Source organism: Chanos chanos, chromosome 8 (genome assembly GCF_902362185.1).
Source record: "Chanos chanos chromosome 8, fChaCha1.1, whole genome shotgun sequence".
Lineage (NCBI taxonomy): Eukaryota > Metazoa > Chordata > Actinopteri > Gonorynchiformes > Chanidae > Chanos > Chanos chanos.
The window spans coordinates 25,675,514-25,691,010 of NC_044502.1; the positions used below are offsets into that span (position 1 = coordinate 25,675,514).

A 15,497-nucleotide genomic window follows, 5' to 3' on the forward strand; every position below is an offset into this window, starting at 1 on the left:
AACAATTATCATTAGAGTCTAATAGAGGCTCAAATAGAGTCTAATAATACAGTAATAATAACAATAATAATAATAATAATAATAATAATAATAATAGCAGTTTATTCATTAAACTGTTCCGCTTTTCTTTTGATGAGTTATTGTCTTTTTAATTCCAGGAACAAAGAACCTGAAGACTGCCGATGATTAACGGTTTGGTGTTACTTACGTACCTGTGCTCTGGACCCACGCTCCCCTCCGCCCCATCCTTCAGGCCCTGCCCCTATCGTGCCTGTCTGCAACCCTCTGCGCATGGGCGGGGAGAGCGTACCCCCTCTTATTATTGTAAGAATAATTTCACTTATGAAAATGGCGGCGAGTCAGGGAGGAGTGGGAGCTGTGACGGCTCTCCAAAGCCAGCACTACCCGAACGGACCTCACTGGAACCCGGGCGTTCTGCAACATCAGCACCAGCTTCACACTGCCCGGAGCCTAGACCGTGCTCTGGAGGATGCGGTTTGCTCGGGGATGTTGAATATTAGTGGGAGGAAGCTTCGGGATTACCCGGGACTCAACTACGACCTTACCGATACTACACAAGCAGGTAGGTTTTACGGATGTATTCCACTGGCTACTCCACTGACCCGCTTCTGAAGATTCCTGTTTTGGACTGCAAATGAAAGAATAAACTGCCGTTGTGTTCCACCCAATCTTTTCACACGCAGGGTGCCATTTCCTCGTTTCTACGGGCAATTTACGTGGTTCTTTGACAATAGTCCTCTATGTTACATACACTGAAATGCTATTCAGTACATTTATGTAAAATTTTTGTGTATTTTTAGCATATCTCGCCATTGCCGGTGCATCAAAAACATATTTTACCCATCGGCATGAAATTGTTGGCACAGTATCGCAGAAGCGGAGACCTCTGTGTTTGTTTTGGTCGTGTGTGTAAATTGCTCCTCTACTGTTCGCACATGCCTGAATCAAACGTTAAGCAAGAGCAGTAAGAGAAATAGGAGATAGGAATGAAACGGTGTGTGCGACGCCCAATGGGTCTGTAGCGCATAGTGATGGTGAGGCTGGACATTACGATTATAATCTGTATTAGTGAGTGATTAAATACTATGTTTAAGCAGGCGTTAAAGTGCATTTAAGAGCTACACTGTCTCCGCTAGCTCAAGACAAAAGACAGGCTACAGTCTCCATCGCCAGCAACTGGTCAGGAGCGCCTCTTCCCCTCCTTAAAGAAAGACAATACCAATACATATACTCCTCTTTTCAGCTGGAGGTCTTCTGAAATGTGCCGTTACACGAATATACAGTCCCTTAACCTGGATCTCTACCCTATTTCTCTCATTTTAAATTGTGTGAAGGCGAATAGGCTATCTGTGGAACATAATGTAATCTATTACGATGCAATTAGTTATATTTATTTATCCCACTTGTATGAAATTCGAAAACCTCCACTTAGTAATTTCTAAATTTTCCCTCGTTTTTGATGGATCTACCGCAGTGTGTATTAACAGCTGGCTAACGTGCTTCCTTGGTTGTTTGATTGTATCGTTGGTTTGCAGTAGCTCGAGGCCATTGAGTCGTGAAATAAGGAAGGGAGCGAGGAGGCTGAACTGCTTGTCCCGCTCCCCATTCATAACTGACTCCTCCTACAACAAGCCCTGGAGCGTTGTTATTTGAGAAAAAATGATGTGTAAATGTCTTTTTGGAGTGAAGTTTGGAACGAAAAGGACCCTTCTTCGTTTACACTCAAACTCGTTTTGTTGATTTCTCTAGCTTTCTATGGGGGTATTTGAGACATGTCCTAGGACCTCTATTTACACTAAGCATGTCGCTTTGTTTAAGTTTGGATCTTACTGATAGTTAGAAATCTCATTTACGGAGACGTTCACGTCACGCCAAACAAGCAATAGTTGTTATGGCTACAATTCGCTCCGCCAGTGCGCTGGTTAAATGGTCGACTCTGTGCTGAAGATACAGGGGTGTGTGTGTCAAGAATAGGCAAATGTGTGTTTCCTCTCTCTGAAAGCAAAGAAGACATCTCTCAATCTCTCACCACTGCAAGAGGAAATGAATAGAAGGGAGATGAACTATAGCTGAGTCGGTGGGGCTATGTGCATGTATATGTCTGCTTGTGTCTATTCTTAGAGAATGCGAGAGAGTGCATGTCAAAGAGGAACTGTGTCTGTACTGTAGAGAGAGAGACAGATTACTCCCCCTCTCTCTGTGCGTGTGTGTGCATGTGCATATGTGTGTTGGCCCAGTGGTCCACTTTCCACACTGGTGTTGTTGAATTGGAGTCACTGTGGCAATGAGAAGGGTGTTACTTTACAAATACACACTCCATGTTCCACAGATGCTTGAGTCTTGCTGACAGCTAATGGAAAAGGGAAGCAAACTCTGACATGCTGTCTCTTATTAAGCCTTAAATGACTTGAACAATCTGTCTTTTGTCTTTGGAGAAGTGTGATGGAAGTTAATCATTAAACCATCTAAGTTTACACTGTAGACTCATGAATAAATTGAGTACACTTCAAAATCATATCAAACTGCTTTGTCTGTTGTTCTTTTTAACAGTCAAACTGAATTACCATTGAGTGTGGATGCACATAATGAGGATAGAAGAACTGAAGAGCATCTTGGCATTTGAATTGTGAAATTGAATTGTGCATGCTGTTTCTTACAGGGCAGTCGAGAAATCTCAAAATCTCTTTGAATGTGTATTTAATTGGGGTAAAACATCTAAACTTTGTAAATAAGTAATAAAGGTCTTTGCTCTCTCAGTTGTTAGGAGGTGAATTATGAGTGGTGATGTTTGGGCAGCATGGTGAACACATCCAGATTATGAAGAAGACGTTAAGTGATATTTGACTTGCAAAAGCTCTGTGAGGAAAGGATCTTTTTAATATTTAAATGTTGCTCTCGCTCCGCAACTGCAGTTAGATTCCAGGAGTCTTTGAGCAGGACTGCTGGTGTGAAAGGTCATTTCATGTTGTGGTTGAAAAGAAGTTTTCATGCGGAGTGGTCAGGGCAGGCCTGCTCTTCTCTGAGGGTCTGTGGGCGTCTCAGCAGCGATTGCTCTAACATAGTTTAGCAGTAATCAGTGTCAACTGTAAACCGAGGACATGCCAGCTATGCTCTCTGAAATCTGTAAGCCTAGCCTGCTCTGTTAAAGTTAATTCAGTCTCACTGAAACAGTATGGAATAGCTGTACAGACATTCTGTGTTTTTTACATTGACATAATGTCATATGCATATCTGGTCTACATGGCTGGTATTTATTCTTAGCACTGATGTTTCTACAACATTACCACAGTGTTGTGTAAACTGACCTGAGGAGAGAGTTACCAGTGGCTGGGAAAGACTGATATGAGACTACATATTAAAGAACAGCCACTCAGGTTTAGGGACAGTTATTCTAGTTTAGGAACAGCCACTCAGGTTTAGGAACAATTATTCTGGTTTAGGAACAGTTATTCTGGTTTAGGAACAGCCACTCAGGTTTAGGAACAGTTATTCTGGTTTAGGAACAGCCACTCAGGTTTAGGAACATTTATTCTGGTTTAGGAACAGCTGCTCAGGTTTAGGGACAGTTATTCTGGTTTAGGAACAACTACTCAAGTTTAGGAACATTTAGTCTGGTTTAGGAACAGTTGCTCTGATTTAGGAACAGTTATTCCGGTTTAGGAACAGTCATTCAGGTTTAGAAACAGTTATTCTGCTTTAGGAACAGTTATTCTGCTTTACGTTTCAAATGCTTGACTTCCAGTCTCAGCCTTTTCTGAATGGGGTGTCCCAGCTGTGATGTGAGCACATTGTTGTCCTCTACACACACGCACACGCACACACACAATACCGCACACACACAAAGATTCTCCTGAGACTGGAGTAATTACGCCCAATCTGACACGCTGGTCCCATCTGGAGGGTGTCACCTTTGATCCATGCTCTGCATCATGGGCTTTGTAGTTCACAGACAACTTTTCATCCATATGCTAACTACAAAGAGAGAGTGAGAGAAAGAGGGTGGGTGAGAGAGGGAGGGAGGGAGAGAGAGGCAGAGGGATGCTTTTTTGTTTTTGCATTCTCATTTCTAAAACCATTATTTTAAGCAGTAGTGCATGTAGTTATATCTCCATATGAATGATTTTTAAAAACATCACACCATCACATTGAACTTTCTTCTTTCCATTGAGTTATGAGTTCTTCTAAGAGAATTAAAAGATTTAATGAATTCAGTCAGTGAAAGCACCCATTTTTTTACACCTGAGAATATTACCTGCCAACTTTGGGCTGTATTCAAACTGTCTGCTTCAGGGGGTTTAACTAGAACACACACACACACACACATTCATTTCCTGAAATAATGATCTCTCTTTCCCTCTCTCCCTCTCTGTCTGTTTCTCTCTCACTTTCCTATATCAAACTATATTCATTTGGGGCCAAATCAGTATGGAGGAGACTCCCTTTAGTTTGTGTTTTTGTTTAGAAGCTGAGCAGTGAGAGTTTAGTAGTATGTGTGAGTAAGCCAACATATTCAAAGATGTTGTCTGTGTAATGCAGGAAAGTACTCATTAATTTATTCTTTGAAATGGAAATGGATGAATCAGTAAGATTCTGTTAAACAGTGAAGAGTCTGAAAAGCTGCGCACATTCTGAAAATGTTAAGTCTGGCCATGCTTAGACACCTGCTCTCAGAAGAGTCCTCTGTAACTCAGTACACACATTAGGGTTTTATGAATCTGTGAGTGTGTGTGTGTGTGCATGTGTGTGTGTCTTTGTGTTTCAGGTAGCTAATTAAGGACTGCATAAGGAGCAGAGTTAATGTGTGGGGTGAACTGGACTGATTGAATGGTTGTGCTTTGTGACGGTGTGTTTACTCTAAATGAAGCCTCTTGCTAAAGGCTGGTTTATACTTCTGCAAAGAATCTACGCTGTAGGTATGGCATAGCCGCGTACCCTACGCTGCAGCATGATGTGCATCTCCCCAGAAATGTAATTACACGTCGTGGCAACGCAAACCACAACAACTGTGATTGGTCTGCTTGGTAGCATTGCGTTTCCTCCTATGTATTTCCGGTGTTTCGGAAATTTTAATTTCAGTAAAAGTAACTGTTCTTCAACATTTATTAGCTCCAACTCCAACATGATCCGCTCAGTTTCAGTCGCCATTGTTTGAAGTACACGAAGAAACTCAGCACAGTGGCATAGAAAGCCCACCGCCATCTAGCGTTTTGGTGTAATTGCAGAGCGACACAGACACACCAGCGCACAAGTATAAATGTTCACAATGGCATAGGCCACTTGCGTAGGCTCTGCGTAGAGCCTATGTACAACTACACTGCCTGGCCAAAACAAAAAGTCGACTCTCCCGTTGTCGACTCTCCCGTTGTCAAGATCTCGGCCAAAAATTAATGCAACTCTGGATGGAAATAAATGTTGTAATGTTACATAAGGTTGCTGAAACAGTTCCACAGCGAATGCATGCTGTAATCAAAGCTAAAGGCGGTCCAATGAAATATTGGAGTGTGGGACAGTGTATAAATCCAGACTAGAGACAGAGAGACAGAGAAAAAAGAAGAGAGAGGGAGAGAATTAGACAGTAGAATGTGACAGCTCAGTGTCAGAAATACAAATCTTGGTCATGTTAAGACCAGGAGAGAGAGGGTTTAGATATACTGTTGTTCTTTACAGCTGCTGCTTAGACTTTGTACTGAGGACTAATACTACTGTTGCATAATAATTTATGGGATCACAGTGTAATTAATGTGTGTGTGTGTGTGTACTTTCCTCAGCCTTAACTTGATGGTACTGACTCAGACACTGGTTGTGGAGCAGGGCAGTTCTGTGTGACCCAGTTTTGCATTGATTGTATAATTGGTGGATGCGTCTGTTATGTTTAATGAGTGCCACTGGATCAAGAGGATTGGCTGCCTTAGTAAAGCCATCAGTCATTAAGTGTGTGTGTGTGTGTGTGTGTGTGTGAATGGGTGTGTGTGTGTGTGTCTTTCTACATTATACAGACATCAGGTTTTGACTTCATTTAATCTCATTTTGTCTTGCTGTAGTAACTTGATTTCTCTGTGTGAGATAGCATTTGTATTAACATTTAAACTTGAGTGTCATATTTCCTTCCCATCCTGAAAGACCAGAGCATACGCACATAAACATATGCACTATAAACTGTCCCTGTGTACTGGTGACCAAGAGTGTGCTGAAAAAAAGTTCTTTCCCTTAGGAAGTGAACAAGGCCAGTTTGAAATTTTAGTGTTCTTCTGGAATACTGGATGGAGCTTAAAAGATGGAACTGACCAATGAGTGGTAGTGTGACACCTCATTTCAGGGGGCCAGTGACAGGCGCAATTCAGCGTGTCGTAGCTTGTCAGAGCTTGTTTGCTTTCCTTATAGGTTTCAGGCAAACACAGCAGCTTTGATGACGCTGAAGCTGGAAACATTTCTGCTTTCTCAGAATCGTGTGGAATAACTTTGCCGCTGCATGACAGAAGGAGTTGAATCTTTTAACGTTCAGGACCAGAATTCAGCCTAGCTACAGGCAGGCATATGACTGTGACAAGATTTAGAAATTCAGCATTCCTTTGAAACAGTGAAAGTGTATGTAAATTAAGCTCTGATCGCATAATATGGTGATATGCCTGACTGGAGTGGAGGACGTGTTCAGAAGAAAATGAGGTCTGTGACAAATGTAACTTAACATGTGTAGTTTTCCCTCCAGATTGCTTTTTTTTCTTTAATTTTTTTTTTGTGATTTGTTTTCGTGACTTTGAGCCTAAAGGGGAGCTTGGAAATGGAGAAGAGAGGGCTCTGCTGAAGAGCTGTTGTGTGTCAGAACAGGAACTACTGGGTTTCTGTTTCAGTTCACACTACAACAAATGGAATCTGGTTTCTAGGGCTGCCCCAACCAAAGATTTTCCTAGTCGGCTAGTAGTCGTTAGTTCAAGCCATTAGTTGACTAGTTGTCACACGCTTATGATATTGATTTAATTATTTAAATATATATTTTGGGGGGCCTCAGAAAATGGTTTGAGTCCCAGGGCTGTGAGAGAATGTTACAAGTAATGTTGTTAACACTGTGCTACATTACAGAGAAATACAAAGCCGTAATAATGAGCCGTTACAATATAAAATTTACAAGTGCGCACAAAGCGTACCTCTCTTTTTCGTAATGACCTAATGTACGCAAACGCTTAAAAATGGACAGTATCCTGTTTGTTTTCTTAAAAGCTTTCTACACCATGGTAAAGTATAGGGATTGAAGTACATCTGATGGGTTCTCCCAGGCCACCACACAATCAGGCCATTAATTATTTAGCATAAAGGAATTATAATGTTAGGCTACTTACATGTTTCAGATGATAAGTCATGTTTGAAGTTAACGAATGACAGGCAAATCTTTGCATACAAAGTTTGCATGTCACCTTTTTGGGGTTGTCCTTTACATGCTCAAAATGATCCCACACTTTGGATGATTTCCTGCCCAACATGGTCTAATAACTTTTTAATGACAAGGCGCAGCTCCTGAATGAAGTTTGAGGGGGGGGGGGGGGGGGGGGTTTCTGCTACTAACTGACCAGTGAAAACTTCGTTGACTAAGACTCTTCTCATCAACTAATTGTTTGGTTGACTATTAAGAGGCAGCCCTACTGGTTTCACTCCAGAATTGATGGCATCAGGATTCACACCAAAATTGATGGCATCAGGAGTCACAGCAGAATTTATTGAAGAGCAGCTCTGTTGCAGTGTTGAACTAGTAATAAACAGTGGTCCAAGACTGTGTTCAGCCTGAATCTACATTTGAGCATATTATGGGTGGGTATAGTGAATGGTCTCTGAGTTTGGTATGAAATTGATCACCTTGTACTTACCAAATGAAAGCATTAACAGATGAACCAGTTCTTGATACTGTCTGAGTTTGGAAACAGTCTCAAATGCTTTGTACACACTGATTTTTATAGGGCTGCAGACTGTTGTTCCAGTGCAGTCAAACTCACTTAAACTGTAAGTGGAGTCTTACAAAGACCAGCTGTATAAACATCAACATGAGCCATAAAGAGATACAGTAAACACCGCATACAGATTTGTAAACACCTAAACATCCGCAGGTTGACAGTGTTTGTTGCACTAGTATGTGGTTGACATATACAATGTGATCTCCAACATTTTGTAATCAAACTTATCGCTGGCCGATTCAACTGCTGAAGTATTGGCTTGTTGACGCCGTTTCGTATTGAACACCCGTAAATATGGATGTAGTGTTGGACTAACGCAGGATCTATGGAGATGAACACATCAGACAGAGTCTTCGCGCACAGAAATGTGGGGAGGATAAAACCAACTTTGTTGGAATGATTCTGTCATGATTTAATTTGAGACGGGCGACTCTGGGCTTTAGCACAGAAAAGGAGGCACGATCAGCTAACTGGATGAGGTGGTGTGTCTGTGAACTCATAAGATCCATAAGATTCACAGTTGAGCAGTGTATACTTTCCGATGGAAATGATGATCTGCGGGGAATGTTTGAGGGAAAAAAAAACGTTTAGTTTGAGAGGCAATGTAGCTGTGTGTCTTTTTTTTCTGTGAATCACATTGCATAAATATTCAATTAGCACTGGAGTCTGCCGGTGTTCTTAGTCTGCTCATACACTGGACCTTGTCTGAGACCTGTCTGTTGACGTCATCAGTACACCAATCAGTCGACAAACGAAGGCACTGATTCTTTACCAGTTATTTACAAATGCATTATTGTGTGTGTGATGTTTGATCGTTAGATAAATATATGATCAACAGATGCATTAAATCAGATTACCTTGTTAATGATACAACATTGATGACTCTAAATAATTATAAATTGTGCGCAGTTATGTGTAATAAAGTATATAATTAGGCTTTTCCCAGTCATGTGATTCATTTTACTCATCGCAACCTCACTGCCATCCTCTCCAGCCCTCCACCATCTCAGTCACTGGAGTCTCAGTGTCTCTTGGGCCCACCAACCACACTATAGCTGGGATGCTCTTTTAGTCTGTCTTTTAGTCTGAGTAACAGTTACACAGAATGCTCTCTCTCTCTTTCTCTCTCTCTCTCTCTCTCTCTCTCTCTCTCTCTCTCTCTCTCTCTCTCTTTCTCTCTCTCTCTCTCTCTCTTGCTCTCTCTCTCTGTCTGTCTCTGTCTCTGTCTCTCTCTCTCTCTCTCTCTCTGGGTGTTTTTGGTCAAGGATGCTGAGGGACAAACAGTGCCACAAAAAACACCCTGTTCCTGAGCATGCCCCCCGCCCCCCACCCTTCAGCTCCTTTCAACCCTCATCTAACTCTTTCCCTTAAGAGCCTGTCAGTTAGGAGGAAGAGAGAGAAGGAATGAACGAATGAGAGAGAGAGAGAGAGAGAGAGAGAGTTGTAGTCTTTTGCTCACTGGTATAGTGCTTTGTGTAGAGATAGAAATCAAAGCTGTCATCTCAGCTTTCAGCTGTGTGTTAGCTCAACTCAACCAGCAATTCATTTACCCCTCAAGTGTGTTTGTGTGTGTGTGTATGTGTGTGTGTGTGTGTGTGTGTGTGTGCCCTGTGTGTGTGTGTGTGTGTGTGTGTGTGTGTGTGTGTGTGTGTGCCTGTGTGTCTCTGTGCGTGAGAGAGATGGTACAGCCTAAAAAATGAAATGACTTCACCCATTGTTTTGGTGAACTGGGTGTTAGATGGATGTTTGTTGTGAGAGGTTGGTTTTGAGGGACGTGATAATTGCTGTGACGTGCCTGGTGGTCTGGCCTTAATGCAGAAGTAAAACTCTCCCACTTCCCTCTTCGTCTGTTCATGTCTCTAACTTTTGTCTACATTTCCCTGTACAGTGCCTATGACAAACATACCATGATTTAATAAAGAAAACCAGAAAAAAAAGGATAAACACTACAGCAGAGAGAGAGAAACGGCCAGCTCCTAAGTCACATGCAGGTGTGTGTGTGTGTGTGTGTGTTTGTTTGTGTCTGTGTGTGAGTGTGTGTTTGTGTGTGTGTGTGTGTGTGTGTGTGTGTGTCTGCCCCTGTGGCAATGTGCCACTCTTACATTACTTTCAGATTATGTGTCATATTGCAGCCACAACAAGCCCAATTAACACAGGGAAACCCCGCCGTGGGTTCACACACACACATACACACATATGCATGTACACACTCACACTTGCATGCACTCACACTGGCACACATGCATGCACACGTGTGTGTGTGAACGTGCACGCACATGCACACACACACAGCACATTGTGTATGTTGCATATATGCAGTATGCAAAGCTATACCAGCAGTGAAGATCCTTAACTCCAATATAACTGTTCACTTTACACAGGATATGAAGAAGAGGATTATTGATTTTAAAGAGAAAGTAAAGTAGGCAATTACCATCACAGTGCAGTCGCCAGCAGCGTGCTTCTTTAATTCTGAGTTAACTCTTTGATATATAAAGAACATGAAGGATAGGGTGTGGTTTTTAAAGAGGGAGTAATGTAGGCAAGCCAAAGGAGCATTAGAGCATTGGAGCATTAGCATTCTGCTCAGCAAAAGTTCCCAAAAGTGTTTGTTTCCTTTGACATCTTACATTGTCCAGAATCATTTCTCTCCTCCCGGTTCACTGTGGGCCATAAAACAACAGTGAAGCAAGTGGTTCTGCATTAGTTTGTATTTCCTTCACAGCACTGCCAAACCTTGGCTTCTTCAGGCACTGGAAGGAGAAGAGTTCAGTAAACACGTTTATACTCATGTCATATCCCTACAGTGATGGGGAAGTTAGAGAACTCTGTCTGTCTGTGGTATGTGGTATCTAAAGGAGCATTGATTTCATATACTTTTCATAAACAAAACACTTATGTAATCATACATACAGTTGTTGATCTTTGTCTGCTTGATGACTTACACCTTGTTTCTTTATTCATTCAGTGCCAAGTTTCCTCAAAAGCAAAACATGAGTAGACATGTTGTTATTGTCATTACACTGGCCTACACTCAAGTAAATACATGTCAGCTGCTGTGACATTTTAGACACTCTACTCATAGACACATACAGAGTAAAAGGCCATTCACATGTTCACATGTAAGGCATTTCATATGTGAATAGGCAAATTGATTTTCAGTCCAAACACCATGTTTTATCATATCGAGAGATGAACATTTCAGAAGGGTGTGCCTGAGTGTGAAGGTGTGAGTAATCGACAACAGTCACTGTGAATAATCAACAACAGTCAGTGTGAATAATCCATAACAGTCTTTTCACTTTATTTGACTAACTCCCCTGGATATCATCTATACTATTGCAAATATACTCTTTATAAAAGGTTCTGTGTTGAGAGCGGTGCCCACACACACACTCACACTCACTGTACACACACACTGGATATGTACAGTGGGATATTAAAAATGTCACTGTCACATGCAATTTTCATCAGCTCTCTCTCTCTCTCTCTCTCTCTCTCTCTCTCTCTCTCTCTCTCTCTCCTCCCATCTCTCTTTCCTGGTTCTGCAGTATGTGTAGTGCTTTGTGATCTTTCTCTCTTGGCAGTGCTGATATGGCTGTGTAGTCCGTCTCTCTCTGCTGCTCTGTATGAGAATGAACTTGAATGAACTAACACATTTACCATTACTGACAGAGGAGACGTTAATGAGGCTTCATCAGGCCTGCTCTTCTGTTAGAGTAATCTGAGTCTGGGATCTGAAGAGAGAGAGAGAGAGAGAGATGAATTTTATTTTGAAGAGGATGACTGGAAGAGGAGAGATGGGAAACACAGAAGGCTATTTTTGGAAAAGTGTCCCAGAATAAACTGTGAGAGGTCAGAGGACTCCGGTCGACTAAAAAAACAAAACAAGGGGAATTTTTGGGGGGATTAAGATGAGATTTTACTGTAATGTGACATTCTAAACCTTGAAATCTGTGAGAAATGTTTTAGGGAAGGTTGGCTCAGACTGGAGTCTAATCAACCCAGAATTTTGACTCGGCGTAGAGGAAATTTTATGTTTTGCTTACCAGTCTGAAACCAGCCACGTGACAGTATGTGTCAGACAGTGCTGTTTTGCTCATGCAGTCGTTATATTGTCCCGTTGATTTGGTATGTGGTGAGCATATGTGACTTGACTGAAACCCATTTGTTTCAGTCACAGTGAGTGAAGACCTGTGCCCAGGTTGACAGAGAGAGTCAGCAGGAAGCTGGAGACTGCGTGGTCACCTGGCCCAGTCCTAACTCTTGAATATTCAAACAAAGAACTGGGCCTACTGAATTTAACACAGGAATGTTTTTTTTCTATTCAAACCTGTCTTAGTGGGCATGTTGGCTTTTTTTTAGTGATAAAAGCTAAAACAATAATAGCCAAATTTCTCTCTCTCTCTCTCTCTCTCTCTCTCTCTCTCTCTCTCTCTCTCTCACTCTCTCTCTCTGCCTGTGTGTTTGTGTCTGTATGCTTTTGTCTGTATGCTCAGTGTGTGTGTGTGTGTGTGTGTGTGTGTGCACATCTGCCCAGTGTTTAATTGAGATGATCTTATCCGCTGCCCTCCTCCCTCCTACACACTAATTACTTTTCTAAAGGTTTTCTAAAGGCTGTCCCATATCACAGCCAGCAAAGCTACAGGGATCTACCTCAGAGCCAAGGGCCAATACAGTCATTTCAGTACCTGAAAACACAGCTCCATCACCTCATATCAGTACAGCCATTTCAGTACCCAAAAACACAGCTTCATCACCTCATGTCAGTACATCCATTTCAGTACCCAAAAACACAGCTTCATCACCTCATGGCAGTACATCCATTCCAGTACCCGAAAACACAGCTCCATCACCTCATGTCAGTTCAGCCATTTCAGTACCCAAAAACACAGCTTCATCACCTCATGTCAGTTCAGCCATTTCAGTACCCGAAAACACAGCTCCATCACCTCATGTCACTTCAGCCATTTCAGTACCCAAAAACAGCTTCATCACCTCATGTCAGTTCAGCCATTTCAGTACCCAAAAACACAGCTCCATCACCTCACGTCAGTACATCCATTCCAGTACCCAAAAACACAGCTCCATCACCTCATGTCAGTTCAGCCATTTCAGTTCTCAAAAACACAGCTCCATCACCTCACGTCAGTACATCCATTCCAGTACCCAAAAACACAGCAAAACACAGCTCCATCACCTCATGTCAGTTCAGCCATTTCAGTTCTCAAAAACACAGCTCCATCACCTCATATCAGTACATCCATTTCAGTACCCAACAACACAGCTTCATCACCTCATATCAGTTCAGCCATTACAGTACCTGAGAACCCTCAGCTGTCCTCGGCTAATCCTGTTTCCAGCTCTAAGAATAGTATGAACTATATTATCCTCTATACTGGGCAGAGATGATACCAAGAGACACCACAGCCACACTCCATCCGCTAAACACTTGAACTGTGTGGGTGTTGTGATGTTGTCACTGTGTGCTAGGAGTTGTGATATTTGCTTTCTTTAACCCTGTGCTCTGTTGACTCAGAACACACAGAACACACGTAAGTGTTAATGAGTCTGCCCCTGGCCCACAGGCTTCTGTTTGTCTGGGCAATAGGACTTTATTACACTTTATTCCACCTGCATCAACACACACACATATATATATATACATACACATACATACACAAACACACAGATATACACACACATACTTGGGAAGAGAGAGAGAGAGAGAGAGAGAGAGAGAGAGAATCCTGCTGACTAACAGGTTATTAAACTGTAATAATCAGATTTTGTTAATCTGTCTATAAAGGGCAGTTTTGACCGTGAGTCTGTTGCAGTAACTACTGGTCAGTAAAAAACATCACATTAAAACAATTTCCTGAGCGAATCTGCATCCGGTTGGTATTATGTCACATTAATATGTCATATCTTACATATGAGTTACAGTGTTAATCATGTTGTGTTAGGAAGAACCCATTTCAATCCTATAATCCATCGTGTATCTTTTATTTGAGGTGGAATGTCCTTAGAGGAAGAGAGATATTATTCTAGAATTAGGAAGACCTGAGATTTAAAAATGAGTCTCAAAATTCCCTGAACACTATTTTAATTTAAAACAGGCTTTAAAATGTTGTTTTTCCTCCCTCTGATATAAAAAATATATTAAACTGAGTGCAGATACTTTCTATGTATGTTCAAGTTCAGTTCAAACAAGTAAAGACTGTAATAAGTTGTGTGGTTAAATAACATTTAGCGTGGTTGGTATTCTGTTTGTAGCACTCTGGTGTTATGATTTGTCTTTTTATTTGTCTGGTGTGGAGTACAGGTCTGTTCTATGTCTCTATATCTCTCATGTAGGGAAGATACAGGTTCCTCCATGCCCCGTTAAACCTCTGTGTGTGCACCGTGCATGAGTGTGTGTTTGAGCATGTGATGGAGAGATAGAATAGAAAGGAAACAATGAATGAATGGGGTTGTGGGTGTATCTTGGGTATGTGGATGTGTGTGTGTGAGTGTGTTCCTCTATTTGAATGGATGCATGTGTGTGTATGTATCCTGCAGATACAGCCACTCCCTCTAGCGCTGCGTAAGGTTGCTGTGGAAACGGGAGGACCACATCAGAATCCTTACACAGCTCTGCAGCAAGCTGTCCGTGTCCGTGTGTGTGTGTGTGATTAAAACGTAGCTGATTCAAGATGTTTGTAGTGAATAATTCTTGAGCAACGGCCCCCCCCCCATTTTATACACTGTTGAATTTATCAAATATACACTTAAATGCTGAATTTAGTAATCAGGCAGGTTGTCAGCAAAACTGTCTCTATGAGGATGTTTAGTTAGTTAATGATAATTGCAGTCCCAATATTATATCAGGTCACCTGTCGTTCAGATAATAGCATGGTAACCATGGAAATGATCTTCTCTCCTTCCCACCCCTTCTTATCATGTCCCCATTGTCCTACTGGTACAAGGTCACAGGTCATCTCTCTCTCTTTCTCGCTCTCTCTCCCTCTCTCTCTCCCATATCTTTCTTTCTCTCTTCTCTCTGCAGAGAACAGTAGTATTTAGAGTATCAAGAGTTTTATCTTATAGGTAGGTTGATCATTAAGTAGGTTAGTTCACCTGTATGACTGGATTAGACTGATGCTAGTGTATAGATCATTGAGAGTTGCAGTATGACGGTGACATTTATTCTATATTTACACAGCTATACAGGCTCCCACACAGCACATGCTGTTTGTAGAAAGCTGGGAACAATTCATACAGCTGTGTCTAAGGTTCTGAGGTTTCACACATCAGTCACCATGTGAAGAGCAGTGGTCATGCCAGGAAGCAGAGTATACAAGTCTAAAATGAGCTTTTCATGTGCACTCATTTTTCACACGCATTCATTTCTGCATCACCATCTCTGACGTTGAGTGTTTTTGTGAGGCTGAACCCTTCCGTACAAAGCCCTGAGAATGCTCTGCCATCCTGTAGCTGATTGGATTCTCTGTACACAATTCCTGTACAGTACAGGACAAGCACAGACCATGTAGA

At 41.8% G+C, this 15,497-nt stretch overlaps 1 protein-coding gene across 1 annotated transcript in view; it reads left to right on the forward strand.

Moving 5' to 3' along the window:
• Positions 1-342: 342 nt before the first annotated feature.
• Positions 343-15,497, forward strand: part of lrch2 (leucine-rich repeats and calponin homology (CH) domain containing 2) — a 40,210-nt gene continuing 25,055 nt past the window's right edge. The window contains exon 1 of the mRNA XM_030782246.1: positions 343-583. Coding sequence (XP_030638106.1) covers positions 343-583 — 241 coding nt within the window. The remainder of the gene's footprint in view (positions 584-15,497) is intronic.